This window comes from Acomys minous (genome assembly GCF_964271855.1).
Source record: "Acomys minous genome assembly, chromosome: 3".
Taxonomy (NCBI): Eukaryota; Metazoa; Chordata; class Mammalia; order Rodentia; family Muridae; genus Acomys; species Acomys minous.
Genome location: NC_140485.1, coordinates 67,365,329 through 67,384,485, shown reverse-complemented (window position 1 = coordinate 67,384,485; position 19,157 = coordinate 67,365,329). Strand labels below are relative to the sequence as shown.

Here is a 19,157-nt window from a genome sequence, read left to right as displayed (position 1 = left end):
ATAGTTAGTGAGGTTACTCTAAGTACATGACACTCTGCCTCAAAAGACAGAAATTCAGGGCTGGAGAGATGGCTCCATGGTTAAGCACCTAAGAGGACCTGGTTTAGTTCCTAACACAGCCATCAGTAACTCCAGCTCCAGGAATCCAGTGCCCTCTTGTGACCCCTGTGGGTACCAGGCACACATGTGGTATGTACACACACACACACACACACACACACACACACACACACACACGTGTCAGGGGATAAAGTCTCCTCCCCCAGGCCAGGGCTAACCCTATGTGACCTTCCAGAAACACCACGAGGCAGTCAGGGTTAAGGAGATTCTTCCTTTGTTATAAATATATTATATACATCCAAAACATGACATTAAAATATTACTCCGTGTTACAGAAAGATATTAAGGCTTTCTATTATTTACATTGACAAGCAAGCACCTTTAAAAAAAAAAAACAAACCCAAAATAAAAAAGCCTTTCTCTCCCCTCCTCTGACACACTGGCCAGAAGGAACACAGGGTCCCCTCCCCAAATGACCAAGCCCTTTACAAGGGCCGTGCCCTATGAAGAGATCTTCACACTGGAGACCTCAGATGTGGCTGGACATGTGGACAGGACTAGGGAAAGGAAAGGGAGTATACGAGTGTGGACAGGGGACTCTGGCCTCTCTCTGCCAGCAGCTGCCCTTTGACCCTTGCCTAGCTCTGCCTCCCTTGGGTGGCAGCTGGGGTGGCCCGCCCACCTAGGCCTCTGGGGTCAGTGTGCAGGGCTGAGGGAGGATCATGATCCAGGGACATTTAAGTGTTCCGGGGGGTTCTACGGGGACAGACCAAGTGAGTCAGCGACCCCTAAGCCGGCCAGGGAGCCGGTGAGCAGGGCAAGAGCGCAGGGTGGGGCTGGCCAGCAGGACTGGGCTCCCCTTCTGCAGTCAGGCTTGGCTTGAAGCAGTTCAGTGGCCACAAAGGCCCAAGGAAAGAAAAGGAAAAGAAGAAATGGAAACTTGGTGGCTCAAGTATTCTGTCACTGGGGGTGGGCTAGGGAGTGCCCGGGCCCAGCCCAGGGGACTTCTCGTCACTGGAGGGGTCTCAGGGATTTGGCAGATGGCTTCCGTTCAGGCTGGGGAAGGTTGGCGACCGGAGACTACTTGATCTTCTGGGCCCACATCATGTCGTCCGCTCTGGGCTTCTCGCCCGTCAGGCCCTGGATGAGGTCCTCCAGGCGCCGCCAGAAGCCTGTCACCTCGAGGGGGTAGTTGAGCCAGCCTGCAGCAGACACAGTCAGGGGGCCAAGTGAGGAGAGAAGGTGGGGTCTTCAACGGGCTGAAGACCGTGGGGGGCACAGACACCTTCCACAAGAGGTGCTTGGGCCCCTTCTTCAGGTCTTCCCCAATCACTGGGGTTTTTGTTTTGTTTTTTTTCTTTTTATGGTCTTTTGAGACAGGGTTTCTCGGTGTAGCCCTGGCTGTCCTGGAACTCGCTCTGTAGACCAGGCTGGCCTCGAACTCACAGAGATCCGCCTGCCTCTGTGCTGGGATTAATCACAAAGGCATTCTATCTGTTTTGTTTGACGCTAGATCCTAAGCCCAGCGCAGCCAATAGGCACCAAGTAAGCTGTCTGCTGGCTGGGTGAGTGTCTGGAGTCACAGCAGCTTGAAATAGGGAAGGAGCTCGGGTGTGTTCATGGCCTGGCACACAGCAGGTGCTCAATAAATGTATGTGTACTGAGAACACTGGGTAGACTACGGCTGCATGCCCTTCAACCTCCTGACCCTGAGGATGGCACCACCCACCTGTGGTGATACAGAAATACGTCTCATGGGGCGCCACATGGTGGATGCGATGGTGTTTCCGTGGCAGGATCACGTGCCAGTCCTGCAGGACGGTGACCCAGCATGGGAGCCCGAAGTACGTGTGCGACCACTTGTGGATCTGGTTGGTGAAGGTGCCGAAGATGGTCAAGCAGAAGACGAAGCATTCCCAGGGGTACAGCTGCTCCAGGGTCTCTGTAGGCCAAGGGCATGGGACTTATGTAGTTGCCCGCCTGGCTGACCAGCTCCTGTGCCGGGTGCACCCAGGCCCCCCTCAGCCCAGGGACTGGGTAAGAGTGTGGGTTCGGCAGCCAACTGGGGCTGGGCTGATTCCGTGACACTTGTGGGTTGTGTGAGTTTGGGGCAGGCAGGGACTGGGTCAGGCTCTCTGAAATAGGACTTGAGGACATGCATGTTTTCAAAGGAGTGTCTCTTGAGGGAAGATATCTACAAAGCCAGGGAGGCAGGGCAGAGTCTGAGACAAGGATTTTGTCTCTGTGGGGCCCTGTGGGCTTCTAGGGTGTCAATAGCTCTACAGAGTTCATCTTGGAAAGAAGCGAAGCCACAGGCCTTTGGAGTCCGTTTCTTGGTTTCTGGCTCCTAGGATGGGGAGGGGCTGCTGCTGGGAGACTGTCAGCCCAGCAGTACTCCAGCCCTGCCTGTGGGTGTGGACAGATCTTAGGTTCCTCCCAAAGCGAGGTGCCGCTAGCTTCACCTCACCTGATGCCTGGCAATGAGCAGGCTAGCTTTGAGATCCCTTCAGAAACAGGGCTTGCTGGCCTCAGCCCACAGTCTATATTTTGTCTTTCTTTTTCATTGCTCGAAAAAAACAAAATCCCTCTTCAGGACTGAATCTGAGGTCTGGGCATGTGAGGCTGACTCTCGATACTGGGCTCCACCCAAGTCCTTACAGTGAGAGCCCCCTGACGGGTGGGCTGGCAGTGACTCAGGGAGTGTGTGTCAAATTAGGAGGTCCCGGGAGCCAAAGTGCTCTGAGAAGTTGGGGAACGCGGTCTCGGCCCACCTTTACATGGACCCCACTAATGGAGGATACTTCAAATGACACGAGGGGCCCACACACTGCCTGGGAGGCTCCCAGGGAGCCTTTATCCCTGATGCCCACTCTGCGCAGCCCCAGCTGCAGGTCTCACCTGGGCTTTGGGTTCTGAATTTGTAGGCCATGTTCAGCAGCGGCAGCAGTGTCACCAGGCAGTTGTCACCATTGGTCTCGATGAAGTCGTGCCTTGTGATGGCTGTGGGGTCGATGTGGTGCTCCCGGAATGGACGGATGAAGGCCTGGGTGGGGTGGGGGCGCAGTAATAGGCATTAGGATTCTGCCCCTGCCGGGCAGCACTCGGGAGGGCAGAGGCAGGTGGATCGCTGTGAGTTCGAGGCCAGCCTGGTCTACAAAGTGAGCCTAGGACAGCCAAGATTACACAGAGAAACCCTGTCTTGAAAAACAAAAAAACAAACGATTCTACTGTAGTCTGCCTACCTGTGATTTCTCAGTGTATAGAACAGGTCCACCTCTCTCTCTCTCCTCCCTCCTCTCTCTTCCTGTCTCTGTCTCTCTGGGGCAGCCCTTCCTTCCCCACGCTCATTTAATAAACCTCTCCCTCTAATATCTTCTGCTGCCTGGCACCTTATTTTTTAATTTACTAAAATAGGTATGGTGTCCCAGTCAGCCGAAGGCAGCTGGTGCCATCCGGACCCCAAACACGACGCCTGAGCTCCCCTCCTGCAGCTTCCCGTCCTGTACCTGCCACTGCCACACAACACACCCTCCCTGGGCCGAGTTTGGCAGGGTGCAGTGCAAGATGGTTTCCAACACTGCTGGGGGACCTTCCCCAATCCTTTTGGGCCCCAGTCTCCTCACCCATGCGTGAGGCCCTTGGAGACAACCTCCACCCCGAAGCAGGTGAAGAGGCCCCACATAAAGGGGATCCTGCCTACCTGGCCCTCAAGCTCCTGCTTCTATGAGTAGCCAAGCCTACCCCTCCCCGCCAAACTTCCAGCTCATGCTGCTAAATGGAGCCGGCCTTGAGTGAGCGCAGACCCAGGAATGGCTCACCAGAGTGCATGCATGTCCCTGGCAGTGATTGGCTGCAGGGTGATGACAGTTGGACCAATGGGATCAGGTTCTGGGAGTTTAGCTGCCATTAGGTGAAAGAATTCTCTAGGCAGCCAGGGGTGGAGGCCTGAGCTCAGACCCAGAGGGCATGAATCTGAAAAGGTAGTCCCTCTGGCTCAGTGGGGCTTTAATTTGGCACTGACTGAGTCAGAATCCTTGCCTGATAAAACCAGTTTGGTTTCTTTTTTCTTTTTCTTTTCTTTTTTTTTTTTTTTTGGCCCAGTCACACAGCCTGGCATACGCACCTTTCCCACAATGGGCAGATCCACAGACCCCCATGTATCGGCACCCCAATGTACCAGGCCAGACAGGAAGTCAGCGACGAGAGCCCCAGCAACTGTGGGCAACAAGAGTATAAGCCAGGGCAGAGGCATGCAGACACCCCCAATCCCTCCCACCAGAGGCCACCCCCCCCCCCATTGCCCTTTTGCTATTCATTATCACAGGAGGGTGGGAGGTCCTGGCTCAGGTCTGCACAGAGCGGACCCCTGCTGTGGTGAGAGCAACACTGCCTTCCTGGACTAGGTATCAAGGGCCCAGCACTCAGGAGGCTGAGGCAGGAGGATCCAGAGTTTGAGGCTAGCCTGGGCTACAACAAATAAAAGCAGTGCCTCACCTGCAAATACACCTCCATCCCACCTACCCCAGCTAGCTTTTATCGGCAATGAACTCGAACCTTCAGGCTTTTCCTTTGTTTGCTTTTAATCTGCTCAGAACTAGCCTGGGGTACTCAGGGCGAGGCCAGCAGTCCCCACAGGCCTTCGGATCAGGACCGTACTCCCACCTCTATCACACATGAGCTGTGCGACATCTTAGATGTGACTTAACATCTGTGTGTGTCCCAGTTTCCTCCTGTAAGGCGTGAGTGGTGAAGGTGACAGAGTGCAGTGGTGACTGTTTAAGCAGCAGTGTCTCAAGAGGACTTGACCCTTTGTCTGTGGGGGGTGTCAGAACTCTTTGTCAGTAGCCTTTAGCACATTTGACAGAAGTGAACCTTGGGCTTGGGGAGAAGTAAGGTGGCCAAGTCAAACATGTGGCACAGCTGGCTCCTAACCTGCCTTGAGATCCAAATCTGGCATTAGCAGGACCCATGGGGAAACTGAAGCAGAGTGGCCAGCAGTGTCCTTCCACCATTCTCCCCTCTTGAGGCTTTGGCTAGTCTAGCCTAGCCTGCCAGCTTGCCCTGGAGACCCCGTCTCCACCTCCTCAGGGCTGCGATTACAAGCAGGCTGCTGTATGCACTTGGAGTCTCTATAAGAATGCTGGGATGTGAGCTCTGATCCATCCACCAGACCCCAGGATGACACCTTTTCTTCCTCTTTTGAGACAGGGTCTCACCATGTAACCTTGGCTGTCCTGGACCTTGCTATGTAGACCAGGCTGGCCTCAGACTCAGAGATCCACTGCCTCTGCCTCCCAAGTGCTGGGATTAAAGGCGTGTGCCACTATGCCTGGCTTCTGTTTGATACCACAAAAATGATTTTTTTTGGGGGGGGGGGTGGTTGTCACTTTTGCTTTTAAACCAGCACACCACAGCCTTCTATGGCTCATCTCCGCTGAGCCTTATGGACCAAGGCCAGGTCTGTGTGGTTAAGCTCCTTCCCCTTAACTGTCCTCGGCAGTTAATCCTCTGTGATCGGAACATGGCAGAACAGTATTAGAGTCAAGGCAGGGTGACACAGAGCTGTCAGTGGAGTTAGGAAAGTGCATTGGGCGGGCCTCGCTCTCACTTAAGCTTGGGCTGTGTCTCAGAAAAAATAAATAAATAAAGAGTAACCCAGAAGGTGCTTTCTGCCTCCTGATCCAGGGCAAAGTGACCTCTCACAGTGGCAAGCTGCAGTTGCCTGCTCTGCTGACCTACTCTGCTTATACCAAAATGGCCTTGGAGGGGCATCCTACAAATTCCAAGCAGTGGCCCCTGAGTTGGCCAAGATTGCTGGTAAGGAGTCAGAGCAAGGCAGACTGCTTGCCTAGCATGTGCAAGGGCCTGAGTTCCACCCCCAGCGTTGCTCAAAAGCATAGCAGGAGGCCAGGTGTGGCGGTGTGCCTCTGTAACCCCAGCACTCAGGAGGCCGAGGCTGGAGGATCAGGAGTTCCAGGCCAGCCTGGGCTACACAGAGAAAGCAAAGGTAGCCTGGGCTATGGCTGAGAAACTGCCACAGCCCAGTGATCCTAAACGAGGGGTGTGACAAGTGACCAGACTGTGGTAGCCTAGATGGGGGCCTGGGATAGGAAAGGGGCGTTGGCTATGAAACTAAAGGGAAGTGACCAGCGGTAGAGTCCAGGCATAGAGCAGCCCCACTAGGCACTAAGCGTGGGGCTTAAAAGCCTGCTTCCTACCACAATCCCAGTAAACCTGAATTGGCCTTAAAAAAACAAAACAAAAAACAAAACACCACCACCACACACACACACACACACACACACACACACACACACACACACAAACAAAAAACCACTGCTGAGCTGTGCCCCACTGACAGTTTTTATCTCATACACACAGAGCCCCAGAGTCCCCTGGGTTTGGTCCCAGTAACGCAGAAACAGCCACCACATAATCCCAGCATGCTGAAGGTGAAGGGGTAAGATTGGAGTTCAGGGTCATCTCTGAAGGCACAGGGTTCAAGACCCTGTCTCAGAACGAAAAGATAACCGTCTGCCAAAGCAGTGTTAACTACCCTTCACATCTGGCCTGCCAGAGGCTGCAGAGATCCTGAGGTCGGCAGGGGGGGCTGTCCAAGGTCACACCCATGGAGGAGCAAGATGACTATACTCAGCCTCATGTCCCTTAACTAGCAGCAGCTAGCCAAACAGGTGCAAGGGTGCAGAGCTCTGGGTCCTAGCACGGGCTGCCCAGTGGCAGCTGCCCGCAGCCTGAGCCTGGAATCCATTTGCAAGCCGTGGTCTTGCCACCTGTCAGATAGATGGCTGGCACCTGGCACTCACGGGGACATGCTCTGCGCTGGTGTCAGGGATGATCTGGGCGAGAGACCTTCCTTTTCTACTATATGAGGAAATGGCTCTCAATTCCTGAGGTCTCATTGGTGTTTCTAGGGCACCAATTCCAGGCCATCCGGTTGCCCAAGAGTCTCCTCTAATGGGGGGCAGGGTGGCAGACACGGGCGTACAGAAGTCTCTTTGTTCTAGCCTTGGTGGTGGCTGGCGGCTGGCTCACCCTGGGAGCAGCTTCGGTCTGGTCACCACTCTTCCCTGCAGATACTGGGAAGGGGACAGGGATGGCTCTACCAGCGACACCGACAGCGTGAAGGCTGGGTGGAGGTGAGAGGCGGACAGACTAGGCAGACACAGCATGGCCTCCCTCCTGGTCTCAGGGCAGACGCCTGCTCTCCTGCATCTCTGAGCTGCTCCTTCAAGGACCCACTGCAGTCCCTAGTGTGCTGTGCTCCCCACAAGGGGATGAGTGGCTCCTCCCCACACACTGTCCTTGTCAGTCACCAGTGACCTTTAGGGCCAGGTTCCTTCTCTGCACCACCAGGCCACTGTGCTGCCGGAACTGGTGAAGCCTTCTCTGAGCCCCGCTGCCCTCTCAGTTCTCCCCGTTCCTGGCCTCTGCTTGGCCCTGTTCCTGTTTTTCCAGCCACGGTCTCCCCTAGGCTACTCCTGTTTCTCCCCTGCCACCCGCTCATATCTCGGGCTGAATTTGGGATAAAACCCTTCATATACCCTACCTGCCACTCACCTTCCAACAGCCCGAGTGCCCATAGAGCTAAACTGCACAGCTCCTCTGAGTCTGAAAAATCCACTACCTCCTGCTCCTTGGCTCCCAGCACCAGAAATCATCTTCCCATGGGAAACTCACCAGTGACTCCCCACAGCACTCAAGATAAACCCACGGTCCAGACCCCCAAGGTCCTGTCCCACTCATCCATCCTGGCCAGTGAGCTGCCACTGAGCCTCTTTCCTTTGACTAGTTCTCCCTGGATGCGCTGGCTCACAGAAGCCTCAGGGCCTTTGCACTTGCTGTGCTGCCTCAGACACAAGTCTCTTCCTGCATCTCCTCCTCTCAGGCTGTTAACAACCATAGCTTTATCTTGATCAGCTCAGGCATTGCATCACATAGGCCTGGCTTTACCAACTGGAATCCCTTCAGTTTGAGCTCTGGTTTCCGGGGCTGCCTGGGGCATTGGGAACTGCTGGAGAGATAGCAACAAGCTGGCACAGTGCCTACAGCGGCTACCTGCATGTTAACAGACAAATCAGGGCGGCTATTTAAATCGATTGAGGATTGTGCAAACACTGCTATCAGGGGATTACTTGCTCTTATCAGCCCAGGAGCTGGATGTAGTGGAAGAGCTGGCCACCTCAGTTGTGAGGATGGGGCAGGGAACTGCGGAAACCCAGGTCTCAGGTAGGGAGGGTGTGGATAGAGTGCCTCGGTGAGGGCCAGTAGGCAGAGGACAGCCCCAGGAGACGACACGCCGTAGCCTTAATGTTCATGACATCTGCAGCAGCCAGCCCAGCCTAGTCTGGGCTATAGGAGCCTCCCAACTCTGAGGTTAAGTGCTCCTATTGAGGGGTTCTAGGGGACTCCTGCGGGGGTGGGGGTGGGGGTGGTGCCTGGGCTCTCCAGGATGGAGCAGGTAAGCCTGGCTCTACCCTGGACGGAGAGGGAGCTTGATTAGCAGGCCTGTACACTATTGGCTTAGGCAGACAGAATGCTCTTAATGAGACCATAGAAGCAAAACCACAGAGACTGAATGCCAGGGAGGACCAAGGGTACCACGGCTCCTTGAGTAAATGCCTGAGGCAGTGGACAGAAGGCAGGAAAGGAGGGACACGGAGCCAGCTGGAGCCTGGAATGCAACTGGGAGTTACGACTACGTGTGTTTCAGGTTTGAGGGGGTACGTACCTTGCAGGTCCCTCTTTTGACCCCCTAGTTCCTCATCAAGAACATGCACCTTACCCTCCATGGCTGGCCAGGAGGCTTTCCTAGCAATAGTACCCCGCCCCATGTGCCCTACCCCAACTCGATGAATTCTCAATACCTGCCATGTGCCAGCCAGACCTCGTAGCTAAGGCTGGAGACATAGCAGTGGATGAAACAGAAAAAGACCCAGCAAGGTCAGGGATAGAGTGTGTGGCAAGGCTTTGCTTGTCAATGTATTTTCTGAGATAGGGTCTCACTCTGTAAGCCCGACCAGCCTCAGATTCACAGAGATCTTCCTCCCAAGTATTGAGATTAAAGGTTTGTACCTTGTGGGTGCACACCTTTGATCCCAGCACTTGGGAGGCAGAGGCAGGCGGATCACTGTGAGTTCAAAGCCAGCCTGATCTACAAAGTGAGTCTAGGACAACCAAGGCTACACAGAGAAACCCTGCTTCGAAAAACCAAAAAGGCTTGCCCCTCCACACTCAATAGGGCTGTTTGTTTGAGGGGCCAGGGCTATAGGCACAGTGAACAGCTTGTACAAAGCCTCCAAGGGAGGTGGTGTGTGACGCACGCACGCACAAGCGTGCATGTGCTGAGAGTGTGTGGCCAGTATGGCTGACAAGCAGGGAGTGCTGAGGTTGCGGCTGTCAAACAGAGTGGCCACCATGCCAGCACACTGGACAGGGAAGTGGGAGGCCTGGAAAGCAGCTGGGAGAAGGGAGTGGGGGAGGGGTGGCTGGATTCCAGAAGCATTCTGAAAGAAGAATGCTGAGGGCAGAATGCAACAACAGGACAGGAGCTGGGGGCGGAAGTGAGCCCCAAGATGCTCCAGCAGCTTGTCCTTGATGCAAGACCACCTGGAGCGCTCACCTGCTCGCTCACACAATGGCGAATGACCTCCAGAGGGGCCCTGGCACTTACCAACACCCAGGATGACGAGGGGTGTGTGCTCCCAGCGGGCCAGCAGCAGGAGGTGGACCAAGTTATGGGCGATCAGGCTGAAGCACAGGATCACACAACACCACTCTTGGAGGCGCTTGCCTGTGGAGGGAGGAGGGCAGAGTGAGGCACTGTGAGGCTCCTCGGGAGGTAGTGTGGGAGCGGACTGTGCCAAGCACCCCCAACCATCCATCTCACAGACAGCAGCAACACTGACCTCCAGAAAAGGGGCTTTGGCAAAAGCAGGACACTGAGCACGAGGCACAGGCCCATGAGTCTGGGCCTGTGAGTGCCAATTCTCTGACAGACAGGTCCCAGTGCTGGTCTCCCTTTAGGCTTTCTGGGCACTGCTGAGGGAACTTGAATGACCTCCTTGCATTTTAACTCAAGCTTCCTAGCACTCTCTGTTCCCCGGGTAGGTGACCATCTATAGGGAGAGGTCATGGCTGGTCTTTGATCCCCCAATTGCAGGACATCCGGAGCCTGCCCAGCATCCATGTAGCAGGACAAAAGTATCAGCCCCAAGGCCAAAGAAAACAGGGTGTTGGGGACATTAGGTCTTCCAGGGTTGGCACCTGGATGCCTGCAACCAACCTGGCAGGAGTGTGCCGCCACTCCCCCCCCCCCCCCCGCAAGGCTACAGGTGACTAAAAAGATGCCGGATCTGGGGACTTGATAAGCTTTTTACTTTAAATGCAGTCACAGTTTATAGACACATAAGCTTAGACAAGCAGGGTCATTCCTTGTGGCTTTGGTGGAGGTGACATCACCCAAGTGTCCACAGCTGGGGAGGAGCCAGAGCCCACGCCCCCCCCCCCCCCACGGGCTCTCTGTGTTGTCCAAGTTCTACGGAGATACAGAGAACAACGTGAGCAGACAGAAAAACGGCCATGGAGCTGGACCAGCTGGAAAATGGAGGTTGCCACAAAGCACGGACACTTGAGATCAGTGCATGGATCCCACACATTAGGAGAGAACTGACTCCCGAGAGTTGCTCTCTGTCCCACACATGTACACGCACACACACAACAAATAAGAATAAAATCTGTGTAAACATTTTAACAGCGAGGGATGGGAGTGTCCAGAGCGCAGCAAGAGAAGGCGGAAGGCCCCTATGCTCGGGTGTGGTACCACATGAGACCACGTACAGGGGAGCCAGTAAGAGGCTGCAGGGGGCAGAGGCACTTGCTGCCAAGCCTGATGACCAGGTCAGGCCCTGGGACCTCCTACATAATGAAAGGGGAGAGCCAACTCCCACAAGTTGTCCTCTGACCTCCAGAACACACACACTGTGACACAGGTACTCATAAACACTAAATAAACAAAGGCGTGTGTGGGGAAACGTAAAGAAGACCGCCTCTAGACCACCCGGGGTTGCCTTCCACATACTCTCTTTGATATACCACACCAAGTTGTTTTCTTTTGACAACTAATTTTATTTATTTGTTTGTTTGGTCTTTTTTTTTTTTTTTTTTTTTTAAAGATTTTTCTGATACCAGGCTTCCCTGTGTTAACAGTCCTGGCTGTCGTGGACTTACTTTTGTAGACCAAGCTGGCCTCAAACTCACAGTGATCCTCCTGCCTCTGCTTCCCAAGTGCTAGGATTAAAGGTGTGCACCACCATGCCCAGCTTGACGTTTAATTTTAAATAAATAAATAAATAAATAAATAAAAAAGAAAGAAAAACTACCATGTGATTGACAACTTATTTAAATAAATAAATAAAAACTACCACATGAGTGGCAAGCCTTGTGCCTGTTTCCCAGGCAGCTGGTCCCAGGGGCCAGAAGACCCTTAATGGTGACAATGGGATCACGGTTGGCGTTTAGCATCCAGCCAGCGGTGACCCAGCACCAATAACCTGCCCAGAAGCAGAGGCTACAGACAAAAAGATGGAGGCTCAGCGTGCCAGCCACAGAGGGAAGCTGTGGTCTCCTCCCAGCCACCCCTGGCCTGCTTCTGCAGCCCCTGTGCTGGTCCTGTACTCTATCACACTGCTGTCCTGGTGAAGGCTCCTGTATGGGGTTAGTGAAGGCCCAAGCCAGGCTGCTGCAGCTCCCCCCCCCACACACACATACCTCCCCTGACTGGAGTCTAGAAACCTCTACCTCATCTCCTGCTCTGTGATCCTCTGACACACCCCACACCCCGTCCCATGCTCAGCCCTAGGCAGGAAGCAAAGACTAGACTTCACCTGTGTCCCTTGGAGGAACAGGTTGTTCTTGACCGCTGGAACCAGAGCTAAGGCAGCGGACCCAAGAGAAGGCTGACACTGCGGGAGGGGAGCTCAGGGTCACTCACCCTTTGCCCATATACAGAAGAGGACACTAAGGCCAAGGAAAGGCAAGGCCCCCAGAGGCCACAGGAGCAGACCTGGGCCTGGAGCTTCTTCCAGTCTTTCCTTCTCTCAACTGGTCTGTTTCTAAGCCCTGTTTAGATCACCGCCTGCCTCCCTCTTCCGGTTCCTGCTTGTGTGTAGGGCCCAGGGCTCAGAAGCAGGAAGCCCCAGGGGTGGGAGAAAGGAACACAGGAAGAGACACAGGGACAGGGCACTCTCACTGTCAAACTGCTTGCTTACCTGCACGGAGTGAGAGATGAAAGATAGGCAAAGTCACAGGCAAGGGGTGGACAGAAACAGTGACGATAGCAATGACAATGGCTGGTGCCTGTGGCCGAAAAGTGGGCATCATCACAGCCAAGGAGTAGACTGAAACATAATGGTGACAACGGCTGGTGCCCACCATATGGGGACCAGTTGTGGCTGCCAGCAGGATCCTCTGGTCAGGTTTGCTCTCTCTCCCCCGCCCCCTCTCGGTTTTTCAAGGCAGTGTTTCTTCGTGCAGCCTTGGCTGTCCTGGACTTGCTTTGTAGACCAGGCTGGCCAAAAACTCACAGCCGTCCACCTGCCTCTGCTTCCCGAGTGCTAGGATTAAGGGCGTGCGCCACCATGCCCGGCTCAGGTTTGCTTTTATTTAAAACAAAACAAAACAAAAAAAAACATTGTCAAAAACTTAAAAACATAAACACCCCTTGCTCTTGTTAGCCCTGAAAACACAGGGCTGTAGCTCCAGGCTGGGCAACAGTCACCAAACAAGGGGCTATGTATGGGTTCCAGGTCCAGCAAGTCCCCCAACTGTTTTCAGGGCTGTCTGGCTAGCCTCTGTGGTCAAGAGTTTTGAAATCCAAAGTGAGGCCCAGGCTGAAGCAGAGAGTTGGACGTGGGTCCTTGCCTGGAAACTGTAGGTCTGGACTTTCCCAGTTGCTGAGATGTCCGGTTCTCGCCTTGTTGGGCAGAACGGCCCTGAAGTCTGAGTCTTATCTCACTTTGGACCCGGGTCTGGCTGCGGATGGACCTCAGTCCTGACCTACAGAAACCACGCATACACAACACGCTAACATGCTGCCTGCCCCGCACACCAGCCTTGTGCCTTAGGACGGTCTTCCCAGTGCTGGGGAGACCAAGTAACTGTGTAGGTTGTGACTCAGGCCACCAGCCCTGCAGCCCACGAAGTCGGGAGACCTAAACAGAACCAACTTGACAAATGGCGCAGGCTAGGAAGGTGGGGAGGCCTTTACTCAAGACCCAGGTGTTGCTGGGCATGGTGGCGCATGCCTTTAATCCCAGCACTCAGGAGGCAGAGGCAGGTGGATCGCTGTGAGTTCGAGGCCGGCTGGTCTACAAAGCGAGTCCAGGACAGCCAGGGCTACACAGAGAAACTCTGTCTCAAAAAACCAACCCTCCCCAAAAGAAAGACCCAGGTGTCCTGGCCTCCACCTGAAAGCCTGTTCCTGGCTTAGAGGGACAGGTACAGATAGATAATCTGGCCCAAGGTGCAGCAGTGACTGCCCATGCGTGAGCTGGACGTGGAGCTTGGGCGGGGAGGCAGACCCATCTACCCTTCACAGCACAAGCTTGGCATCAGCCTGCCTCAAATAACCTACACTGGTGCTGGCCTCAGGCCATCAGGAGAACCTGTGCACCACAGAGAGTGGACAAGAGAGACAGAGAGGTCAGGACTAGACACAGGGGACAAATGGGATAAGAAAGCAGAAACCAGGGACATATGAAGATGAGACCATAGGGAGAAGACCAGCAAGAAAGCCTGACCGAGGTGGAGACAGAGGCGCTTAGGCCAGTGCAGTGGGACCAGCCCTGGCCAGGGACAGATCCCACAGTCAGGCCCATTTTGGACTGAAGCCGGTTCTAACTTAGGTCTACAGGCCTGGCCACTACACCGTGGTCCTAAACACCCCCAGGGCAGAGGGTAGTCACAGCTGTCCAGGCTGATGGGACAGTTGGATCTGGCACCCTTCTGTCATCCTTACAGCTGGGGCACCTATGAAGTGGCTTACATGGCAGGCTGCAGCTGGTACCTCTGGCTGCCACCTCACCCAAGAAGATGGGAGGGAGGACCCAGCAAACCCACTAGGCTCCTCTCAGCCCCAGCTCTTGGCTTAGTGCTGGGGAACTCCAACGCAGAGGGGAGCATTGAGCAAGACCTTCAATGGTTCCAACACTGCACAGAACGAAGCCTAATGCCAGGGCCCCAACATCTACAGTAGCCACGACTGCCTCACTCCTGCCCACCCTGGTCAGAACTACACACACACACACACACACACACACACACACACACAGACACACAGACACACAGACACACACAGACACACAGACACACACACAGACACACACACAGACACAGACACACACACACACACACACACAGACACACACACACACAGACACACACACACACAGACACACACACACACAGACACACACACACACACACACACACACACACCAGGCCCTGTGCCTGCCACTAACCCCACAAACAGGCTCCACTGGTATCCTCAAACTTTTGGCTAACTTTTTTTTTTTTTTGGAAACAGAGTTTCTCTGTGTAATAGCTCTGGCTGTCCTGGAGCTCGCTCTGTAGACCAGGCTAGCCTCGAACTCACAGAGATATCCACCTGCCTCTGCCTCCCAAGTGCTGGGATTAAAGGCATGCACCACTACTGCCTAGCCTTGACTAACTTCTATAGCCAAGGTGAAAGCCAGGTAATAGGAAATGCAACCACGTCATCTGTCCTGGTCCTGTGGGTAACACAGCGGAGCAGGGAAGGTTACCATCCTGTGCTAAGCCTCCACAGACATGGACAGGGTGGTCCTAGGGTGCCACGGCTTCCCTGAAAGCCAGATGCCAAAGCTGCAGGCATCCCCTTGCCTTTTTACGGCAGCAGCCTAACCCTGAATAGGTCTGGTGTTTGAAGACACGACAGCACGTGGGGAAATACCTATAACAAGTAAGTGTTCAATAAATGCCACCTTTGTTCATTTATGCTATCAGCTCTTAAGTGACAAACCACCTTTGGTCACAGGAATCTCAAGAATCCAGTCCTGGGACCCAGGGACTTCTCGCTCTGTTCCAGGCCACAGGTTCCTTCTGTTCCCTGGCTGTGCCAGGCACATGACCACCTCAGGGCTTTTCCACTTGCTCTCTCCATGTCCCTTCCCTCCTGCCCTTCCTCTCTCCAGCTGCGTTCCATCGCCGTCCTTTCAACAAAGCTTGACATGGCCTCCTACAGTCAACCCCCTCCCTAATACTCTTCCTGCCACTTTTGCTTCCTGCCATTTGCAACCCCATTTCCATTATTTGGGGGAGGGGCTCGCTGCCTGTCTCCTTAAGCAAAATGCCAGGTCAAGTCTTGCCGGCAGCTTTGCCCTCAGGGCCAAGAATAGAAACCAGAATCCATGTATCATTAGGTGCAGGATCTCCAGCAGGCCCGCTCTCTCATCTCACAGGTCAGGACCAGAGAGGTCAAGGCACGTCTCTAAGAACACACAGCTCGGTGGACAGAGACAGGCAGAGGGAGACCCACTGTGAGGAGAACTTGGAGGAACCAGTTTGACCAGTCTTTCCTTCTCTCCAGGGCAGGAGACAAGGCCTTGACTGAGGGTGTCTGAACCTTCTGGCCTGTTCCTTAGGGACTGATAAGGTAAGGAATCACAAAGGAGGGGTGAGAGGTGGCCCCCAGGGAAAAGCAAGAGGAAACATTTGGGGCCTGTAGAGAGTAGGCTGTTGGGGACAGCACAGCACAGCCCACCCACTATGAATCTTTAACTCCATTTTCAGGTATTAGGCTGTATGCCTGAGGAGCAGCAGGACAAGGCTTGCTCCACGCTCAGAGAAGGGCAGCGGGCTAGGTGAGTCACAGGGACTACAAGGAGGCCCTAGTGCCCCATAGAGGCGTCACTACAGTGGGTGATTGTAAGGACACAGGAGGAGGAGAAACTTCACTTGCTCCCGTGGGCGAGGAAGGACACCAGAGCTGGGGAGTGAGGGAGAAGGCATGTCCCGGGCCACCCAGCTAAGCACTATGAATGCCACCAGCCTCCCTCAGGGAGCGCAGGTCCGGAGGCGGGGTGTTTGCTCGTGAGCCAAGGACCCAGTAGAACAGACCAAGCACCAAGACGAGCTGGAAAAACATGCATACAGACTCAAGGTGGGGTCAGTCCTCAAGGACCTAGGACCCAAAGAGGGAGAGCCAATGGCCCAATAGTACATGCCACTTACAGTTGAAAGAGCACCAAACCCATGACAGTCAGGGCAGGGAGCCAAGCGGGCAGTGGCCTCAGCCCCACCCAGGCCACGGCGGTGCCCGGTAGCTGCCCAACCAAAGAAGAAAGAACAGAGTGTTGAACAACAAAGCCGACTCATGGCGACACCCTGGAAGAGGGGCCTCAGGCTGTCATCTGACCCTGGAGTGCACAGGCGTTTTCTCAGCCTCTGGAGACACCCAGTCAGGCGATGTGATTGCTAAGGGTCCGCTGGAGCACAGGATGGAGCCAGCGCTTGTTAGGCTAAGAGCAAGGCAGGGAGCCAAGGGGACCTGACCTTGGGGGACGGGGTAGAGGCAGGACGAGGGGCTCTGGGTGGCGATAAGGGCTGGGGAACAAGGGTACCCGACAAAGTCCTAATGAGAAGCTAGTACACATTGTGTGGAGAAGACAGAGCCAGAGTGAGTCGCAGCGGTGAGGGCTGACCGGCCCATGAGGAGGGGGAGGGGATAAGTTCACTGCAGCTACTGAAGCAGGCACCATGACGGGCTTGGGCAAAGAGTGCCCCCGTACACTCTGCAGCCGAGATCCAAATTGCGGGCCTAGCAGCTGGAGGGCTGATAGTCCCAGATTGGGGGTAGGTCAGTTTACAACCGAGGGCCCTAGAAAAATGCACAGGGTGTAGACTCCTAACGTGTGTGTGTGGCGGGGGGGGGGGGGGGTTAGGGCAGTATGTGAGTTTAGGCGGCTCAAGGCAGTGCCTGTGTCTGAGGAGCTGTCTTAAAGCTTGGGGGCCTGAGAACCGGAAGCCTTGGACCTGGGGACACAAGGCAGGCCAGGGTGGAGTTCCTAAACTGTTCAACGTGCTCTGGATCTAGGACTCCGGATGTGCCATGCAATGGGGCTTTTCCTCGATCTAGGAGTGTCTTTGCAGCCCCAAAGCGTAAAGCTAGGAATAGGAAAAGGTCTGGTTGGGGGTCCCTAGTCCTGGGTGTGTTCTTTGAAAGTTGGAAGCCCTGGAGTTCGGCTTTGGGTGGAGGCTGGGATTGGGATGGGGGTAGGATTCGGATGGGGATCGATCGGGCTCGGATGGAGTGGGGTTCAGAGCCAAGGGCGTCCAAACAAGCTGGAGTTCAGATCTCGGGCTTTTGGGGAGGCTGCGCGGGGATCCGTGGGGGCTCTAATGGGTTGGGGTTCAGATCAAGGTGAAGTTCGAATAGGCTGGGGTTCTGATCCGTGGACTCCGGATGGGTTGGGGTCCGGACGTTCGATCGCCTGGGGTTCGGTCGGGGCGGGCCGGGAGCCGAGCACCCATCAGCCAGCAGGCCCGCCGCCCCGTCCTACCTGGTGAGTAGAGCGCCGCCAGCTCGCGGGCTCCAGCGTGCTGTGCGCCCCACCGCCGGCCCTCCGCCGTCTCATCCTCGTCCAGCTCCGGCTGCCGGCCCGGCGCGTCCTCGGCGCCCGCCATGGCCCGTCGCCCGGCCCGCCCGCTGCGCTCTGCTTGCGGCGGCAGCGGCGGCGGCCGCGGAACCGCGGCGAGATCACGCCGCCCAATGACCGGCCGGCGCGGGGCGCGGCGGCCGGGGGCGGGGCCTCGGCAGGGCTGCGCGTCACAGCCAATCGGGGCTCGCGCCCGCGCCGCGCCCCGCCAATCGCAGGCCGCCGAGCCCCAGCCTTCCGCGGCACCGCGGGGCGGGATCGCAGCTGGACGCAGCTGGGCGCGGAAGGGAGGGTGGGTGTGCGCGTCCCCGCTGCGCCCCGCAGGCTTGCGTGCCGCGCCCGAGCTAAGGAGTACGCGCCGGTGCATTGGTTTGCGCCTGGACTTCGGCGCGCTCCGCAAAGCGCCTACTGAGTGCACGGCGGCTGCCGGATAGGCATATGCCCGGAAGCTGCTCGGCGGAGCGGCACACCGGCTGCATGCGCTACGTTTCATTTCGCTGCCCAGGAGAGTCTCGCGTTCGAGGCCAGCCTGGGCTACCTGCAAGTGCGGACAACCTGGGCTACATTGCAAGATTCAATCGCAGAACATAACTAGTGACATTGCCTAGAAGAGGCCCTCATGGCCACCTGCTGGGGTGCCCCTTCCTGTGGTCACTGTGACATCACCCCTCACGCTTGTCAGGGCTTGTCATGAGTAAAGTCTTCATACCTTGAAAGGGGTTCCTGAAGGCGCGGGGGGGGGGGGGGGGGGTCGGGGAGGGAGGGGGACTGCTTTGCCTGGCAGACGTTAGAAGCTAAAACGGGTTGAATGAATTCGGACTCACCGAATGTCCCGTCTTTAGAACATCAGCAATTAAGAGAGCTGCAGTCTCTCTCGTCCTTAGAGGGTGAAAAACAGGGTCTGTCCCAGAGACTGCAGGACTGAGACGAGGCCCCGCGGAGGGAACTTAAGATCCGAAGAATCGAAAAACCAAAACCAAACCAAAACAAAATAAACAAAAAGAAAACACAATATAAATCCAAATTATATAATAAATTTGGAGGAGATTTTTTTTTAATCTGAAGAATCTTTTCAAGGCTGCATCTTGGTTCTTGCCAGCCTCCACGCTGCCCCTACCCTGTGCTCCCCCTCCTCCCCGAGGTGTCTCTGTGCCCAGGCAGTTCTCCGCTCCTTCCCTGCTCTTTCTTATGCCCGCCCGACAGTCTCCGGCCCAAGTCCCTCCTGGTTCCAGTGAGGCTGGCAGCCGGGCTCTTGTATTAACTGTACAATTAGATTTGGGGTGTCAGGGTATGCTGACTTGCTTCGGTGGGTGCTGGGTCTCAGATCCTCCCAAAATGCACGTGTGCCTACTAACAAGCAGGCTGAGGTTGCAGATTACTGCTAGA

General features: G+C 55.4%; 1 protein-coding gene across 1 annotated transcript; it reads right to left on the bottom strand.

Moving 5' to 3' along the window:
* Nucleotides 1–317: 317 nt before the first annotated feature.
* Nucleotides 318–17,893, bottom strand: PEDS1 (plasmanylethanolamine desaturase 1). Its single transcript, XM_084777192.1, has 6 exons — nucleotides 17,676–17,893; nucleotides 9,752–9,871; nucleotides 4,184–4,275; nucleotides 2,959–3,103; nucleotides 1,790–2,002; nucleotides 318–1,262 (listed from the first exon to the last, which is right to left on the bottom strand). Exons 1-6 carry the CDS (start codon nucleotides 17,797–17,799, stop codon nucleotides 1,141–1,143), a joined length of 816 nt encoding a protein of 271 aa, XP_084633318.1. The 5' UTR covers nucleotides 17,800–17,893; the 3' UTR covers nucleotides 318–1,140.
* Between the last annotated feature and the right edge of the window lie 1,264 nt (nucleotides 17,894–19,157).

Coding starts and splice junctions, on each gene's coding strand:
- PEDS1 (XM_084777192.1), bottom strand. CDS start 17,799: ATGGCGGGCGCCGAGGACGCGCCGGGCCGGCAGCCGGAGCTGGACGAG. Junction 3,104..4,183: donor ATCTGCCCATTGTGGGAAAG/GTGCGTATGCCA, acceptor CACCCCACCCAG/GCCTTCATCCGTCCATTCCG. Junction 1,263..1,789: donor GTATTTCTGTATCACCACAG/GTGGGTGGTGCC, acceptor TGTCTGCTGCAG/GCTGGCTCAACTACCCCCTC.